This window comes from Dermacentor albipictus, chromosome 3 (genome assembly GCF_038994185.2).
Source record: "Dermacentor albipictus isolate Rhodes 1998 colony chromosome 3, USDA_Dalb.pri_finalv2, whole genome shotgun sequence".
NCBI classification, from domain to species: Eukaryota; Metazoa; Arthropoda; class Arachnida; order Ixodida; family Ixodidae; genus Dermacentor; species Dermacentor albipictus.
This window is the reverse complement of record NC_091823.1, coordinates 126009619-126023884: the sequence shown is the minus strand read 5'-3', so window position 1 is coordinate 126023884 and position 14266 is coordinate 126009619. Positions and strand designations below refer to the sequence as shown.

Sequence of the window (14266 nt, the reverse complement as noted above, 5' to 3'; positions counted from 1 at the left end):
CTTGATTCCAACAAGAGGGTGCTACGTGTGAAGTACTTGTGAAAGAGGAAACCGAGGGAATGAATGACCAAAACGTATGCTTTCTCTTTTCTTCATACGTTTTTCTTGCAATGTATGTTACCGGGTTAGAATGACCACTACAGGGTTAGAGTGACAAGTGTACTCAGGGCAGCAAATTATCTAACCACAATAGAGCACGAATGCTATTGAACGACTGGTTATGCTTACACATTTCTATGGATTAGAGGCAAACAATAACTACATAGGGAACAAAAGTAGTGCCGGAATCTATCGTTAAGTCTAGACATTTTTATTATTCATGCTCGGCATTCTTGGCGTTCTATGTATTGTCCCCGTGGATGCTTTCTTAGAACACGCGTTGTGAACTGTTCTACTTACTCTCTCAACAGATGACGTTATCAGCTGTGGCTTCGAAAGAGGAAACCCTTGTCACTGGACTTCGGAAGGTCGAGCAGCGACAGTGTGGAAATTTGGACCACCCATGAGCTCCTCCCTGGGACCTCTTCAGCCGCCAGAAGACAGAGGTAGGATTTACCAATAGATATCACCTCTGTCGCAAATGCTGAATTACTTTGTCAGAAACAATGAAGGCAGTCTGTGTGCATTGTTTTCATATAAGGGCGGTATAAATCTTCTAATGAACGAACACGAAGCCAGCACATGCAAACAATTACTGTGATAAAGTGTTTTCCGTGCCGACAGCTGATTGTACGGGCACACCTAAATACTTCTCTCTTGATGAGAATATTACAAGAGAGACTGCCACACATTTCAAAGGAATATTTCTTTGCCTATTTCCCGGGCTTTTACATTCGTAGTTTTTCACCCTCGTAACCAGCAGCGACTGGTGCAGTGGGCCCGGGAGACAGCAAGAGTCACAGGAGCCCTGAAATAAGGGTGCCTCCCGCACAAGCAGGAAGACACCTGCTTGTCTTTTCTGTTTTTTTTTATAATAAATGTATTTCCTCCTCCTCCTCCTCCTCCCCCTCATCGAATATATTTGTGTATATATTGTTGCGTGTGGAAAGACACAGACAGAAGAGGCTATTTACAGGCTATTTACACTGGAGCCAGGCAGCCAGGCTGACGCTCGCGCCAAGCGCACCGACCAACTTCGTCGTCGTTCTCACGGCGGCTCGTTTCTTGAGCGTCACTTGAGCACATCGTAATACTACCCCCCGGCGGCAAAAGCACCGTCACGGTGCTGTTAAATATCCAAGGCACGTGGAGAGTTATAGGGCTTGAGTCGGGCGACGTGGACGATGTCACTGGTTGTCACAGTGGAGGACATAGTGGGCGTGGCTAAAACGATTTCATAGGTGACAACGGTCACTTTGCGGAGCACGCGATATGGGCCTGTGTACCAAGAAAGGAGTTTTTCACATAGGCCAACTTTACGCGAAGGTGGCCAAAGCAACACGAGGCTACCGGGCACAAAATGGACATCACGGTGACGGAAGTCGTAGCGTTGCTTCTGCTTGTCTTGAGACACTTGTAGACGGCTGCGCGCAAGTTGGCGAGCGTGGTCAGCATGGGTGATTGCATCACGGGCATAAGCGCTAGTTGAAGCTGTGGCGGACGGAAGCACAGTGTCCAGTGGTAGCTTTTGGTTTGCGGCCATACACGAGGTAAAACGGGGAAAAGCCAGCAGTTTCGAGACGGGATCAGTTATATGCAAATGTAATGTAAGGTAGAGCCAGGTCCCAGTCACGGTGGTCGTCGGAAACGTATTTGGATAGCATGTCTGAAAGGGTGCGGTTCAAGCGCTCAGTGAGGCCATTCGTTTGGGGATGGTAGGAGGTGGTAAATTTGTGCCGTATTGAGCAGGCACGCATGATGTCGGCGATGACTTTGGCCAAAAACGTACGGCCACGGTCTGTTAGCAATTGACGCGGAGCGCCATGCATCAAAATAATATCATGTAGGAGGAAGTCCGCAACATCAGTTTCGCAACTGGTCGGAAGAGCACGGGTTACGGCGTAGCAGGTAGCGTAGTCTACCGCGACTGCAACCCACTTGTTTCCTGATGTAGATTCCGGAAATGGGCCGAGAAGGTCTAAGCCGACACGATGAAAGGGCTCTGCAGGAATGTCGAGCGGCTGTAGGTAACCAGCGGGGAGCTGGGAAGGCTTCTTGCGTCGTTGGCAAACTTCACAAGCGGCGACGTAACGTCGTACGGAACGGGCAAGACCAGGCCAAAAAAAACGGCGACGTACACGGTCATAGGTTCGAGATACGCCGAGATGTCCTGCCGTTGGTGCGTCGTGGAGCTCTTCTATAACGGTAGAGCGGAGGTGTTTAGGTATTACAAGTAGGAACTTAGAGCCGTCCGGATGCAGGTTACGACGGTACAGAGTACCATCGCGAAGGACGAAGAGGCGTAGAGTAGCATCGGCCGGAGAGTGCTCAAAACGGTCGATGAGTGCTCTGATGTAGGCGTCACGGCGTTGCTCTTCCGCGAAATGAAGCAGCTGTGATACAGAGAATACGCAAGAAACACTGGAAATATTAGAGGAGTCAGAGTCGTCAACAGGGTAACGCGACAAGCTGTCAGCGTCTTGGTGCAGGCGGCCACTCTTGTACATCACGGAATATGAAAATTCTTGTAGCCTCAAAGCCTATCGACCAAGCCGACCTGTAGGATCTTTTAGCGAAGAGAGCCAGCAGAGAGGATGATGGTCAGTGACTACGAAAAAAGGGCGACCGTAAAGGTAAGGACGGAACTTCGCAACCGCCCAGACGACAGCAAGGCATTCTCGTTCCGTAATAGAATAGTTGCGCTCCGATGGTGTGAGGAGGCGGCTCGCATAAGCAATTACGCGATCCTGGCCACGCTGACGCTGGGCTAAGACGGCACCTACGCCATGACCGCTGGCATCTGTACGCAATTCTGTAGGGGCATCAGGGTCGAAGTGGGCGAGAGTGGGTGGTGAGGAGAGAAGAGTAACGAGACGAGAGAAGGCGGCGCCTTCTGCAGTGCCCCACGAGAATTGTACTCCTTTCTTCAAAAAATTGGAGGACGCTTAAGCTTCGCCTTCAAGAGTGGAACGCGACAGCGTTCCCGTCGACCCGCCAAGGGGTGTAAAACAGTGGGCTACGGCGCAGCGACTACGCGCCCCGCATCGGACGCGGTGAGCGTCGAGCAGTGCCGCGTTCGGCGCGGCAACGAAATGTGCGCCTGAGCCTTAGAAACAGCTCGTTTCTAAGGCAACACCGCATTCACTAGATACGCTTTTGTACCGCTTTGAAGCATCGAACTCGTGGCTGAGTGGTAGCACCTCCGTCTCACACTCCGGAGACCCTGGTTCAATTCCCAGCCAGTCTATCTTGCAAATTGTTTTTTATTCATGAAGTGCCTGCTGGGATTTATCGTTCACGGCCAACGCCGCCGACACCGACGCCGACGACACCGGCTTTTCTGCGAAACGAGCTCCTTAACGCTGCCGCGTTAAAATTGGAGGACGCTTAAGCTTCGCCTTCAAGAGTAGAACGCGACAGCGTTCCCGTCGACCCGCGAAGGGGTGTAAGACAACGGGCTACGGCGCAGCGACTACGCGCCCCGCATCGGACGCGGTGAGCGTCGAGCAACGCAGCATTCGGCGCGACCACGAAATGTGCGCCTGAGCAAGCGACGCACGCCCGAGCCTTAGAAACAGCTCGTTTCTGAGGCAGCACCGCGTTCACTAGAGGCGCTTTTGTACCGCTTTGAAGCATCGAACTCGTGGCTCAGTGGTAACGTCTCCGTCTCACACTCCGGAGACCCTGGTTCGATTCCCACCTAGCCCATCTTGCAAGTTCTTTTAACGCGACAGCGTTAAGGAGCTCGTGTCGCAGAAAAGCCGGTGTCGTCGGCGTTGGCCGTGAGCGATAAATCCCAGCAGGCACTTCATGAATAAAAAACAACTTGGAACATGGTATAGGTGGGAATCGAACCAGGGTCTCCGGAGTCTGAGACGGAGACTCTACCACTCAGCCACGAGTTGGATGCTTGAAAGCGGTACAAAAGCGTCTCTAGTGAATGCGGTGTTGCCAAGGAGGATGTATCCTCCTTGGGTGTTGCCTTAGAAACGAGCTGTTTCTAAGGCTCAGGCGTGCGTCGCTTGCTCAGGCGCACATTTCGTTGATGCGCCGAACGCGGCGCTGCTCACCGCGTCCGATGCGGGGCGCGTAGTCGCTGCGCCGTAGCCCCACTGTCTTACACCCCTTGGCGGGCCGACGGGAACGCTGTCGCGTTCCACTCTTGAAGGCGAAGCTTAAGCGTCCTCGAATTTTTTTATTCATGAAGTGCCTGCTGAGATTTATCGCTCACGGCCAACGCCGACGACACCGGCTTTTCTGCGACACGAGCTCCTTAACGCTATCGCGTTAAAAGATTAGTGAGGGGTCTAGCAATTGCCGCAAAATCTTGAATAAAACGATAAAAGTACAAAACTTCGAACGTAATATTCGAAGTAATATTAAGTATACTGTGAGGCACTGTAACGTCACACCTTATTGAAATGTCGGGCAGAGGAGTGACGAGGTACTCGCCATCAGGAGCTGGTGGGAAAGACAACAGTTCAATGTAGGCCGTTGACTTTGGCTGCAGGCGAAGAAAACCGATGGGGCGTAAGCGGCAGTGGGGTGTGTCAGAAGGTTCTGCGAGCATCGGCAACTCAATGCGAAGGGTACAGGAAGAGCAGTCAATAAGAGCAGAATGTGCGGAGAGAAAATCGAGGCCGAGAGTGAGGTCGTGGGGGCAATGAGCTATGACGGAGAAGAGGGCAAGAGTGTGGCGGCCGGCGATGCTGACGCGTGCCGTACATATGCCGATGATAGGCACGGTACCGCCATCCGCAACGCGTACGACGCGGGCCGACGCTGGGGTGAAGAGCTTTTTGAGTCGTCGTCGGAAGGCAGCACTCATAATTGAAAGGTGTGCTCCTGTATCGATGAGTGCCGTGACAGGATAGCCGTCAACGTCAAGAAGGTTCCGGTTTGTGGATAACGAGAGCAGAGGATTTGAGGGCGGGGTCGATAATGCAGCTTCACCTCCAGAAGCTGCAGTGCCTAGTTTTCCGGCTGGATCCGGGAGGCGATAGGCGGCGAAGAGAAGCGACGGGGTTGGGGCGAACGAGACTGATGGCGTCGAGATGAGGGCGAGCGGCTGTACTGAAGGTTCTGAGCAGGAGAATCAGTGGCAGTGGATTCATGGCGGCTGGTATTGGCCTCGAGCTCCACCACTGGAAAAGCTGGCGCCACCGTCGGCGTGACGTGCTAGGAGGGGTCACGTGGACATAGCGGTCGCGTCGGTTGCTTCGGGAGCGCCGAAGCGAGCTGAAAACGAGGTTAAATTCTCTCGTACGCTGCGGTCCTCATTAAGTGGCGAAATTTTCGCGCTTCGAGTGTATCGTTTACAACGCTTGAAAGCACTAAAATAGGTAGTGGCTGCCTTTGAAGGCGCGCAACATAGTAGGCTGCTGCTCAGTGCCGCAGGGCCGAACGCACGTAACAGAGGCCGGTGTCAGCCTTATTCACACGTAGCCGCAGGACAAAGAAGCTGGGTGAAGCTTGGCTCGCGAAACATAAAACCGGCATACAGACATCGGCTACAACTTGGGTATGCAGCAAGCACAGACGCTAGGAAGACGGCGCCCGGTCTGCGATGTTCTGAAAACGTGCACTGAGACGCTCGCCCGACTAATGTCCTGACGGTTTGGTCTATAAACTTGTCGATGCTATAGATACTGGCAAGTTGAGTGGAGTGGAAAGGCAGCGGTAAGAAGGACATTAAAAAAAAGCCTGGCATATGGTCATGTTTGTGTTATGAATTAATGCATGCACTGGATTACAAAAAAAGAGCAGCGGGAAATTGCATGCTGAGAACACCGATAAACATACAGTGCGACGCAACTCGAGAAATAATATTGAAAGGTCAAAGAATTTAGAAGAAAAAAAAGATTGAATCGTCGCGACGGCACATCACAGTCCCCGTAGGCGTCGAAGTCTCTACAATGAAGTTATCTTTGAACAGCTCTGATAGCAGCCACGCAACAATGGTTGCTTGTATTCTGTCAAATGCTCATATTCTGCGGCCTAAAGCTCATGGCGCGGTGCGAAAACGCGCGCGCGGAGAAAGCGAAACAGTGCGCGGACAAGTATCCAGACCTGCCGGTCGCTGGGAATATGCGCGATCGCTGCATTGAGGCTTCGTTCTATTACGCTCCATTTAGTTATACAAACACTATAAGAACATATTTCACATAGCTTCCTCTCAGCGTTTAACAACCTTTCACGCAAGAAGCTGGTTCGGAAGACTCCATCGCGGCGACCGCGCGCAGTGGCGTTCACGGTACGTATTCGGTAAAGATATAGCGTCTGTAAACGATTGTGTGCTTTCAGTTTGCCCAAGGTTATTATTTAGACAGTAAAAAACTTCTCTCGTTTCGAAAGTACTTACAGAAACGTCCGGGAGAGCTCGCGCGTGCTGTTTTCAGTGAGCGCTGACAGCAAAACCTATGAGGAGCGCGCCACGTGATCCCTAATACTACGCCAGCGAGGCGCTTCCGCTAGATGGCGACTCCGTAACTCCTCGCCGCCAATAGGGAACGGAAGGTCCAAAGGTGCGGGAATAAGCGGCGGTGTATGTCCGAGGAGTTGGTGGCCATCGGTTGCGGCAGTGACGAGTGACATGGCCGATGCGACAGCAGTGGAAGCAGATCGGCCGGTCATCAGGGGTACCCCAATCAGACGGGTTGCGGCGAGATGTGGCGGAAAAGGACTGCCAAGGAAGAGGAAGGCCGCTAGAGAACTGGGAAACGCTGGGTTGAGACGTGGAACACACAGAGTTCAGACCCATGTTCTGAAATTCATGTCGGACGACGGCCTGGATCATCGCAATGGTGGTTGCTGGCGGATCGGGAGGCATCGTGGAGAAAGCTGGCGAACAGGTGGCCTCGAGTTCGCGGCGAGCAATACTGGTGACGTCGTCACAGGTGGTGGTCTGGGGTGGTCGACCCTCACATGTCGACGTAGCAGCAGTGTTGGGTAGCCGTGTGATGTGGTGTGTAATACGGCGGCTCTTAGCTTGCTCAAGGCGACGGCGTTCTTTGATGATGACGTCGATAGTCGAGACGTCGCCGAAAACAAGCAAATTGAAAGCGTCGTCCGCGATGCCTTTTAGAATATGTGACACTTTATCGGCTTCGGACATACTATCGTCAGCTTTGCGGCATAGAGCTAAGACGTCGAGGATGTAGGAAATGTACGGCTCCGTAGATGACTGTACACGAGACGCAAGAGCCTTTCTCGCAGCAGTCTTGCGCCCAATGGGGTCGCCGAACAGTTCCCGTAGCTTCTCTTTGAAATTGTCCTAACTGGTTATCTCGTCGTCAGGCGTTTGGTGCCACACGTGTGGGGTGCCGCCAAGATAAAAGATGACATTGGCGAGCATAATCGTTGGGTCCCACCTGTTATTAGCACTGGCGTGTTTATAGAGTTTGATCCAGTCGTCACCATCCTGGCCCTCCAGGCCAGAGAACACACCTGGGTCGCGATGTGGGGCGACCGCGACGATGGGAGCAATGCGACATGCCGAAGCCGTTGCAGAGGTGAGCGCGTCACCGGGACGCGTGGTTGCAAGCTCGGTGTGCCGACCACTTCTGAGTTCCGTGGTGAGGACAGGGATCACTGACCTCCACCAGAATGTTGCGTGTGGAAAGACACAGACGGAAGAGGCTATTTACAGGCTATTTACACTGGAGCCAGGCTGACACTCGCTCGCGCCAAGCGCACCGACCAACTTTGTCGTCGTTCTCGCGGCGGCTCGTTTCTTGAGCATCGCTTGAGCATATCGTAATAATATATTCACATATATACAGAGGTACAGTGCTCACGGAATGAAATGGGACACAGAGCATTTAGTAGAACCCTATATATATGCAAAGTACGCGAGAGCACCATGTTATGTCTCTAGGAATTTGGTCACTAAACGTGACGAGGACTCCGATGTAAGTGTACACGCCAAAATTACATCGATGTGACACGAACTGCAGCCGGTTCAAACGAAAGTATGCGGATTGCGTAGCCCTGAATTGATGCGTGTCATTTCATGAGCACTATATATATATATATATATATATATATATATATATATATATATATATATATATATATATATATATATATGTGTGTGTGTGTGTGTGTGTGTGTGTGTGTGTGTGTGTGTGTGTGTGTGTGTGTGTGGTGCTCACGGAATGAAACACGTCAAACCTCCTAGTACTAGCCGGATCACGTGTGCACTCTAAAACTACGCGCCTTTTATGCGAAGCATATTACTAGAGCTCAACCCAGCTCCTCAGGCGCGGCGGTGTCGCCTTCAATACCCCGTGACACCGTGACGTCACGACAGAGGAGAAACGGGGCTCCAACTCGCGCCGTCGCTCGCGGCGTCGCCTTCAAGGCTGACCACGTGACACCGTGACGTAACGACCGAGGAGAAACGGGGCTGGAACTCGCGCCGTCGCTCGCGGCATCGCGGTGGTATATAAGCAGCTGCGCTTGCCTCTGCTAGACACTCACGAGGTGAGATGCCTCCTGGAGACAGAGCTGCTCGTTGGAATGAGAAGCGAAGGTTGCGGAGTGCTACAGAGACTGTTTCTAGGTGGCTTTGCTACGGCGCAGCGACTACGCGCCCCGCATCGGACGCGGTGAGCGTCGAGCAACGCAGCGTTCGGCGCGACAACGAAATGTGCGCCTGAGCAAGCGCCGCACGCCTGAGCCGACGCCGACGACACCGGCTTTTCTGCGACACGAGCTCCTTAACGCTGTCGCGTTAAAATAAAGGCTAGTATGCTTCGCATCCTGGGCTTATCCTTAGCTAAGCCACAGCCAGTTTTTTTTCTTGTCCTATTATTGTCCTTTACTATTAGTTCATCATTTTTATCATGTTCGGTTTGGGCCAAACCAACATGGCAGACTATTGGGTTGACCCAAACCTCTGCCATTCTTTTATTGTCTCTGTATTTCATGCTGATCCTTGTTATCTTTGACAAGGTTGCTTGAACCAATGCCATAGAATAACATACTGGCCGCTGTCACTATGGAAGTGCACGATTCTTGCCCAGTAGAGGAGCATCTGAAGGAACCTAGAGAACGCAAGTGAAAACATGTGGAAACCCAACGCACAGGGGACAATCGATGTTATGTGAATCATTTCGCGTTTACCCGGCTATCCGCCAATGTTTGGGGCTGCGGAAACCGTTACTAGATGAACCAAGGTGTTTGTATATATTTAGTTGTTCGTGTGGGCCGCGACCCTACGTGTGTGTAACGACAGCAACCCGACAACAAGCGCGTTGATAGCGATGGTACGGCAGCAATACGCGGGTCGTTTGGCACTAGCTCACGACGGGGCTAATGTTAGGCTCTACACAGGTAGGAGACGAGCGTAAGTGAGAGAAACAGGGATTGTAAAGTTATCACGAGCTACGTATTATAGACCCTTACGTACATATCGCTTTGTCATGTGGCGAGCAGATTAATTAAAAGCACGATTAATATGGGTGATAATGAAGTTAGTACAACGCCGCACCATTTTTACTTAGTATAAACGGCTACGAGCAGAGTGCTGGGGAAATTGGGCCGGTCACGGAAACAGTGAAGTCCCACACGGCGCCTCAAAGCACGAGTAGTCACAAGGAAAGACGACGATCAAGTGGCACGTGTCGGAAGCTCCAATTATGCCAAAAATCTGGCTGCCTTTCCAACGGGAGGATGCTTGCCATCTACTGTGAATAATTTTTTTTAAAATTTAATACTGGTACGGTACTTGTAAAAACAAGCATGAAACAGAAAAACCTCTCCTTCTTTTTGGGTATAAACTATTTACTATGTCACTAGCCGGAGACGATTTAGCACGTTTTTCTTGACTGCTGGGACGCGGTTTTCATTTGGGATATAGCTAACGTACCTTGAAGAAAGATCTGCCATTAGGTGCGAATAAAATAATATTTTTAGCAATAAAAAATGATGCTATACGTTTTGGTGTGTTAATGGTATTAGGCCTTCACAGTATATGAAGATCTCTGTTGGCTTTTACCCCCATTAAGTTGATGCAAAACTTGTCTGCGAGTATTTTCGCGAGGCTGTTTTTGTTTTCTTCTTCGAAGTTCAAAAAACACAGTTGTTTTCCGGAGTGGCTGTCACGTGTAGAAACTGTACTGCGCATGAAACCTTTGTGATTTCAACAAGGTAAGCTCATGTTGAGCTAGCATCCGAGGTAGTACTGTGGCATTTTCACTTGTGTGTATTTATGTGCACTGAGCTTTGCCGGCAACAAAGACAGTAATACCGATCGCAGTCTAGCGGTTAGAGCCCATCGCTTCTGTGCTCCACGGCAGAGATTCGAATCCACGTTCGGGCTCACATTATTTCCTTTTTATTCAAGCGAGGCTAGACTGGAACCTACGCGCCTACCTAACGCAAAGCGCGAATAATGCTTTATATTGAAATGAAGAGTAATGAATAACTAAATTAAGAGAGTGATCGCTCATTATGTGCACCGGAGCACGATGCAAGCAATAAGTGAAGGTATAGCTGCGCAGAGCACATATGAATACATAGGATTAAATACATAATGACAGATACCTTTCGGAAATTGGTCAAATAGGACACAACACTAGGACTGCCTACAGATCCGCAGCAGAAAGAACCTGAATGAGCGATCTTTTGCGTGCGCTCATCTTCCGTGCAGGCGGCATGGTTCACCTTACTGGATCGTCACTCGCGAACCAAACCAAGCCCGCTCTACTGTACTCCACTGCGGTAGGGCCGCAGACCGAGGCGGCCTGCTTTTCCTTCTGGTACCACATGTTCGGAGGCGACGGTGTGGAGCTGGAGCTGTACCTGAAAAAGTTGGACCGTTCAGCTGGTGCCATGTGGCAGAACGACCAGCTCTTCAGCCACAGGGACCGTACAACGGCAGACCGGTGGTACAACGTGCGCCGAACTGTGCTCCTGGATGAACAGAGCAATAAGGCAAGTGGCGAAAGGTACCTGCTCCAGAGCAAAGTACCCCTTCTTCATTCGATTGCGATACGTGGCTTGTTGCAGACACTCGGGAAAGGAGGTTTATTCTAGTGATAAACTTCCTCAGCCTATCTAGCATGTGATCGAACTAATAATGCGGATGACAATTGTATATGGGATCCTGCCTACGTTTGCTCTCTAGATATGATTCCTTGGAGCGTGATGAAAAAAGAAATCGTCGACCAAGAACCTCAAACATTTGGCGAAACATTAAAAGCGTTGTTGCCAATGACATTTCAGAAGAACGGAAGAAGTAAAGAGCTAGGTATAGGTAGCATATCAACACTGAAACCCAAGGATTACAAGGCGCCTCTGTAGGAACCGAAACGCCTCTTAATTTTTCAAGAAAGGCTTTCAATTCTTGGTCGGTGATCTGTTTTTCATCATGCCTCTTCCCGACCAGACTCGACTCCGTCAAACCCTGTATTACATCTGCTTCCAGCGTTTTCTACGTAAATGAGCGCCAGATGACAACGCAGTGCCCCAGTAACCCCGCAGGCATCAAAGGAGCAAAAGCAAGATACGAGTAACTATAATAGCCAGTCGACGAGGAAACGCTAAATGTGACGTAATTTTCTCAATGTATATTCGTTAGTGTAGGTTCTGGACAGCTGAGAAAACAAACAGTTAGGTATGAGTAGCATATGTTTACCGGCGCACAGATACATGAGTATACGCAGTATTAAATCTCCACAGCCGAGCGTTAAGCTAAAGAAAGGCTCAGTGAAAGCCGTGCTACATTGTCAGTCGACAGGATAGAATGACATCTTCGGTGTTGACTACAAGGTTCACCTTTCTGTGCACTCCGTATTTATGCTTCATGCTATATTGGGGGCTACTGCTCAACGAACAGACTGCCCACACCATCAGCGAGCTCTTAACACCTAATTTTTGCAATGAAAGCATTAATTCGCCTCCTGACTTTCTTTTTCTTTGATTTATTTTTGCTTTGTCGTCATCTTTTACTACATATCTGCAAGTTGTGGACAGTTTCTCTTAAAGTAAATCTATATCTAGCGATTTGAGTCCCAAGATAACTTAAACCGCAAGCAATTACTTCATCTGCGGTGGTTTACACTTCGATTATAAAATTATGCTCTCATTCCCGGTGCTTTTCACTGATGTGCCAGCGAACCAGTTAAATATACTTAAAAGCTTTAACTACATGTTGAAAAATATAGCGTTCATGACAGCTATACCTTAGAAATATTTCGGGTTTTCGCCGCCAATTACAGGCTGCTTGTCCCAGTAGGGCGGTTTTGTAGCAAATTAGAGTGTAGGGCCCAAGCTATCTTCTTCGTTGGAGAAAACCGGAATTGACAAGCCTACTCTAATGCAAGGTGAAGTTCTTTGTCTTCTATTTTTTTTTCCTCACGCAGTTCGTGTTCTCTTTGATGGCCATCCGCAAAAATCCGAATGCAGCTGTTGTTGCCTTGGGACCGCTAGATTTCACGCAAGGTGCATGCGACGTGCTTACAGACTCTAAAGGTAAGCCCTGCTAATATTATTATATGTTTTATTTTGTGAATACACCGAATCTTCGAAATGGTAATGTGGAAGCACTGGATGATATTGTTACCCTCATATGAATGCGCTACTACTGCTTTTATATGTATCATAAAATACGCTATGCCCATTCTGGTTCACGCGGCTGCAGTGCGGCTTGCGTATGACGTCGTGCTGTAGCAAGACGCATATTGCAAGTGTTCTGCTTAGGAGTTAGGGACGAAAGTGTCGTAGCTTTGGTGCTGAAGCGGCCAGACAGGGTGACAGAATGACCATTCATCAGTATTAACTAATATGGTGCGAACGGTATTTGATAAATTCAATAGTACGAACGTGCCGGCTTTTTTCGGTTCAGGCTACTGTGACTTTGAAATCGACCAATGTGGCTGGGAGTCCGACACCGTCTGGAAGCGGGGACCGAAGTTATATTCATATGATGACCCGGCCCACCACGTGCGTTCTGGACCTGTCAATTCTGGTACGTGAGGGAGTTCCGACTGCTCTTTTCGTACAAGGTTTGCAGCTTACACCCACAGTTATTGCGATCTTCCCCCATGCCGTAACACTTTGGAACGCACTCCCGGATAATATTGTTTCGTGCAGCGACCACAAAACATTTCGCGAAAAACTAAACAATTTTGGTAATTATAACGTTACCACCTAAATACCGCACCTGTCTTATTATTATTTATTTATCGCCCCGTTGGTATTGTTTATATGTTCCTTTTTCTTTCTATTTTGTAATTTTCTCTCTTTTTTGGACCTATTACAATCAATGTGGACTTTCTTGCTTTTATTTTCCTATGAAGTTGTGCAACTGTGATGTACGCGCCCCCATATGTAATGCATTCGGGCCCTGAAGGCTCAATAAATGAAATAAAATGAAGTTAAATTAAATAAATATATCAGCCGTTTTTACTCCTACACATAACTTTTAAAATAGGGGTGATAAATTGTGGTGGCTTTCGGTTTCTTACTTGAACGTTCATATTGTAGGCCAACAGATACGTAATGTAAAGCGGTATGGCCGTAATTTCCAAAAATGCTTTGAACGACCTTTTATTTTTTCACATCGTTTTCAAGCACTTGTATTTCATCGATATAATCAATCCGGATCATATTAAATTGAAGCAAAAGACGTCGTGGGAGCTACGTGTACGGTCTTTGCCCCTTTCCAGACTTGCTGACACCTAAACTTACTAGCAGAGACAAGCGCGCAAGACGCGGAAACCTCGGACTCACGCAAACCCTCCCTGTCATGTCAGCTTGCTCCTACGAACACATGCGTCGGCTGCAAACGAGACAAAGTAGTACGGTATTGCCACAATGCTTGGCGCGTGGATATGTGTACCCCTCAGTGCCCCTCCGCTCAATTGGCTCTGCAGCGAAGCCGGGGCAGCCTTATAGCTTTCGCTGCAGGCATGACCCTCGTCCGGGAAAACATTAGCGTACCTGCTGAGCAGATGTATTCGTGCCACACCACAGTGCATACGACGGTCTAAGTGGAACGCACAGTAAGTTGCGGGCGCCTGCAGTTTCCGTGCGACAAGGCCGCTCGATGGAAGAGCCTTTCCACCGAATGGCTGTCCTTCGGTCTCACGTCGAGCTCCATTGAGACGTCGGGTATTCACTACGCCGCACAAGCAGTTATCTCGGCTGGTGTGTCCCCCCA

General features: G+C 49.6%; 1 protein-coding gene across 3 annotated transcripts in view; it reads left to right on the top strand.

The window, feature by feature from the left end:
* Nucleotides 1-14266, top strand: part of LOC135909438 (MAM and LDL-receptor class A domain-containing protein 1-like) — a 269210-nt gene that overhangs the window by 94173 nt on the left and 160771 nt on the right. For all 3 annotated transcript variants that reach the window (XM_065441393.1, XM_065441392.1, XM_065441394.1), the window contains exons 13-16: nucleotides 411-545; nucleotides 10754-11037; nucleotides 12468-12576; nucleotides 12950-13072. In XM_065441393.1, the coding sequence (XP_065297465.1) occupies nucleotides 411-545; nucleotides 10754-11037; nucleotides 12468-12576; nucleotides 12950-13072 (651 nt within the window). The remainder of the gene's footprint in view (nucleotides 1-410; nucleotides 546-10753; nucleotides 11038-12467; nucleotides 12577-12949; nucleotides 13073-14266) is intronic.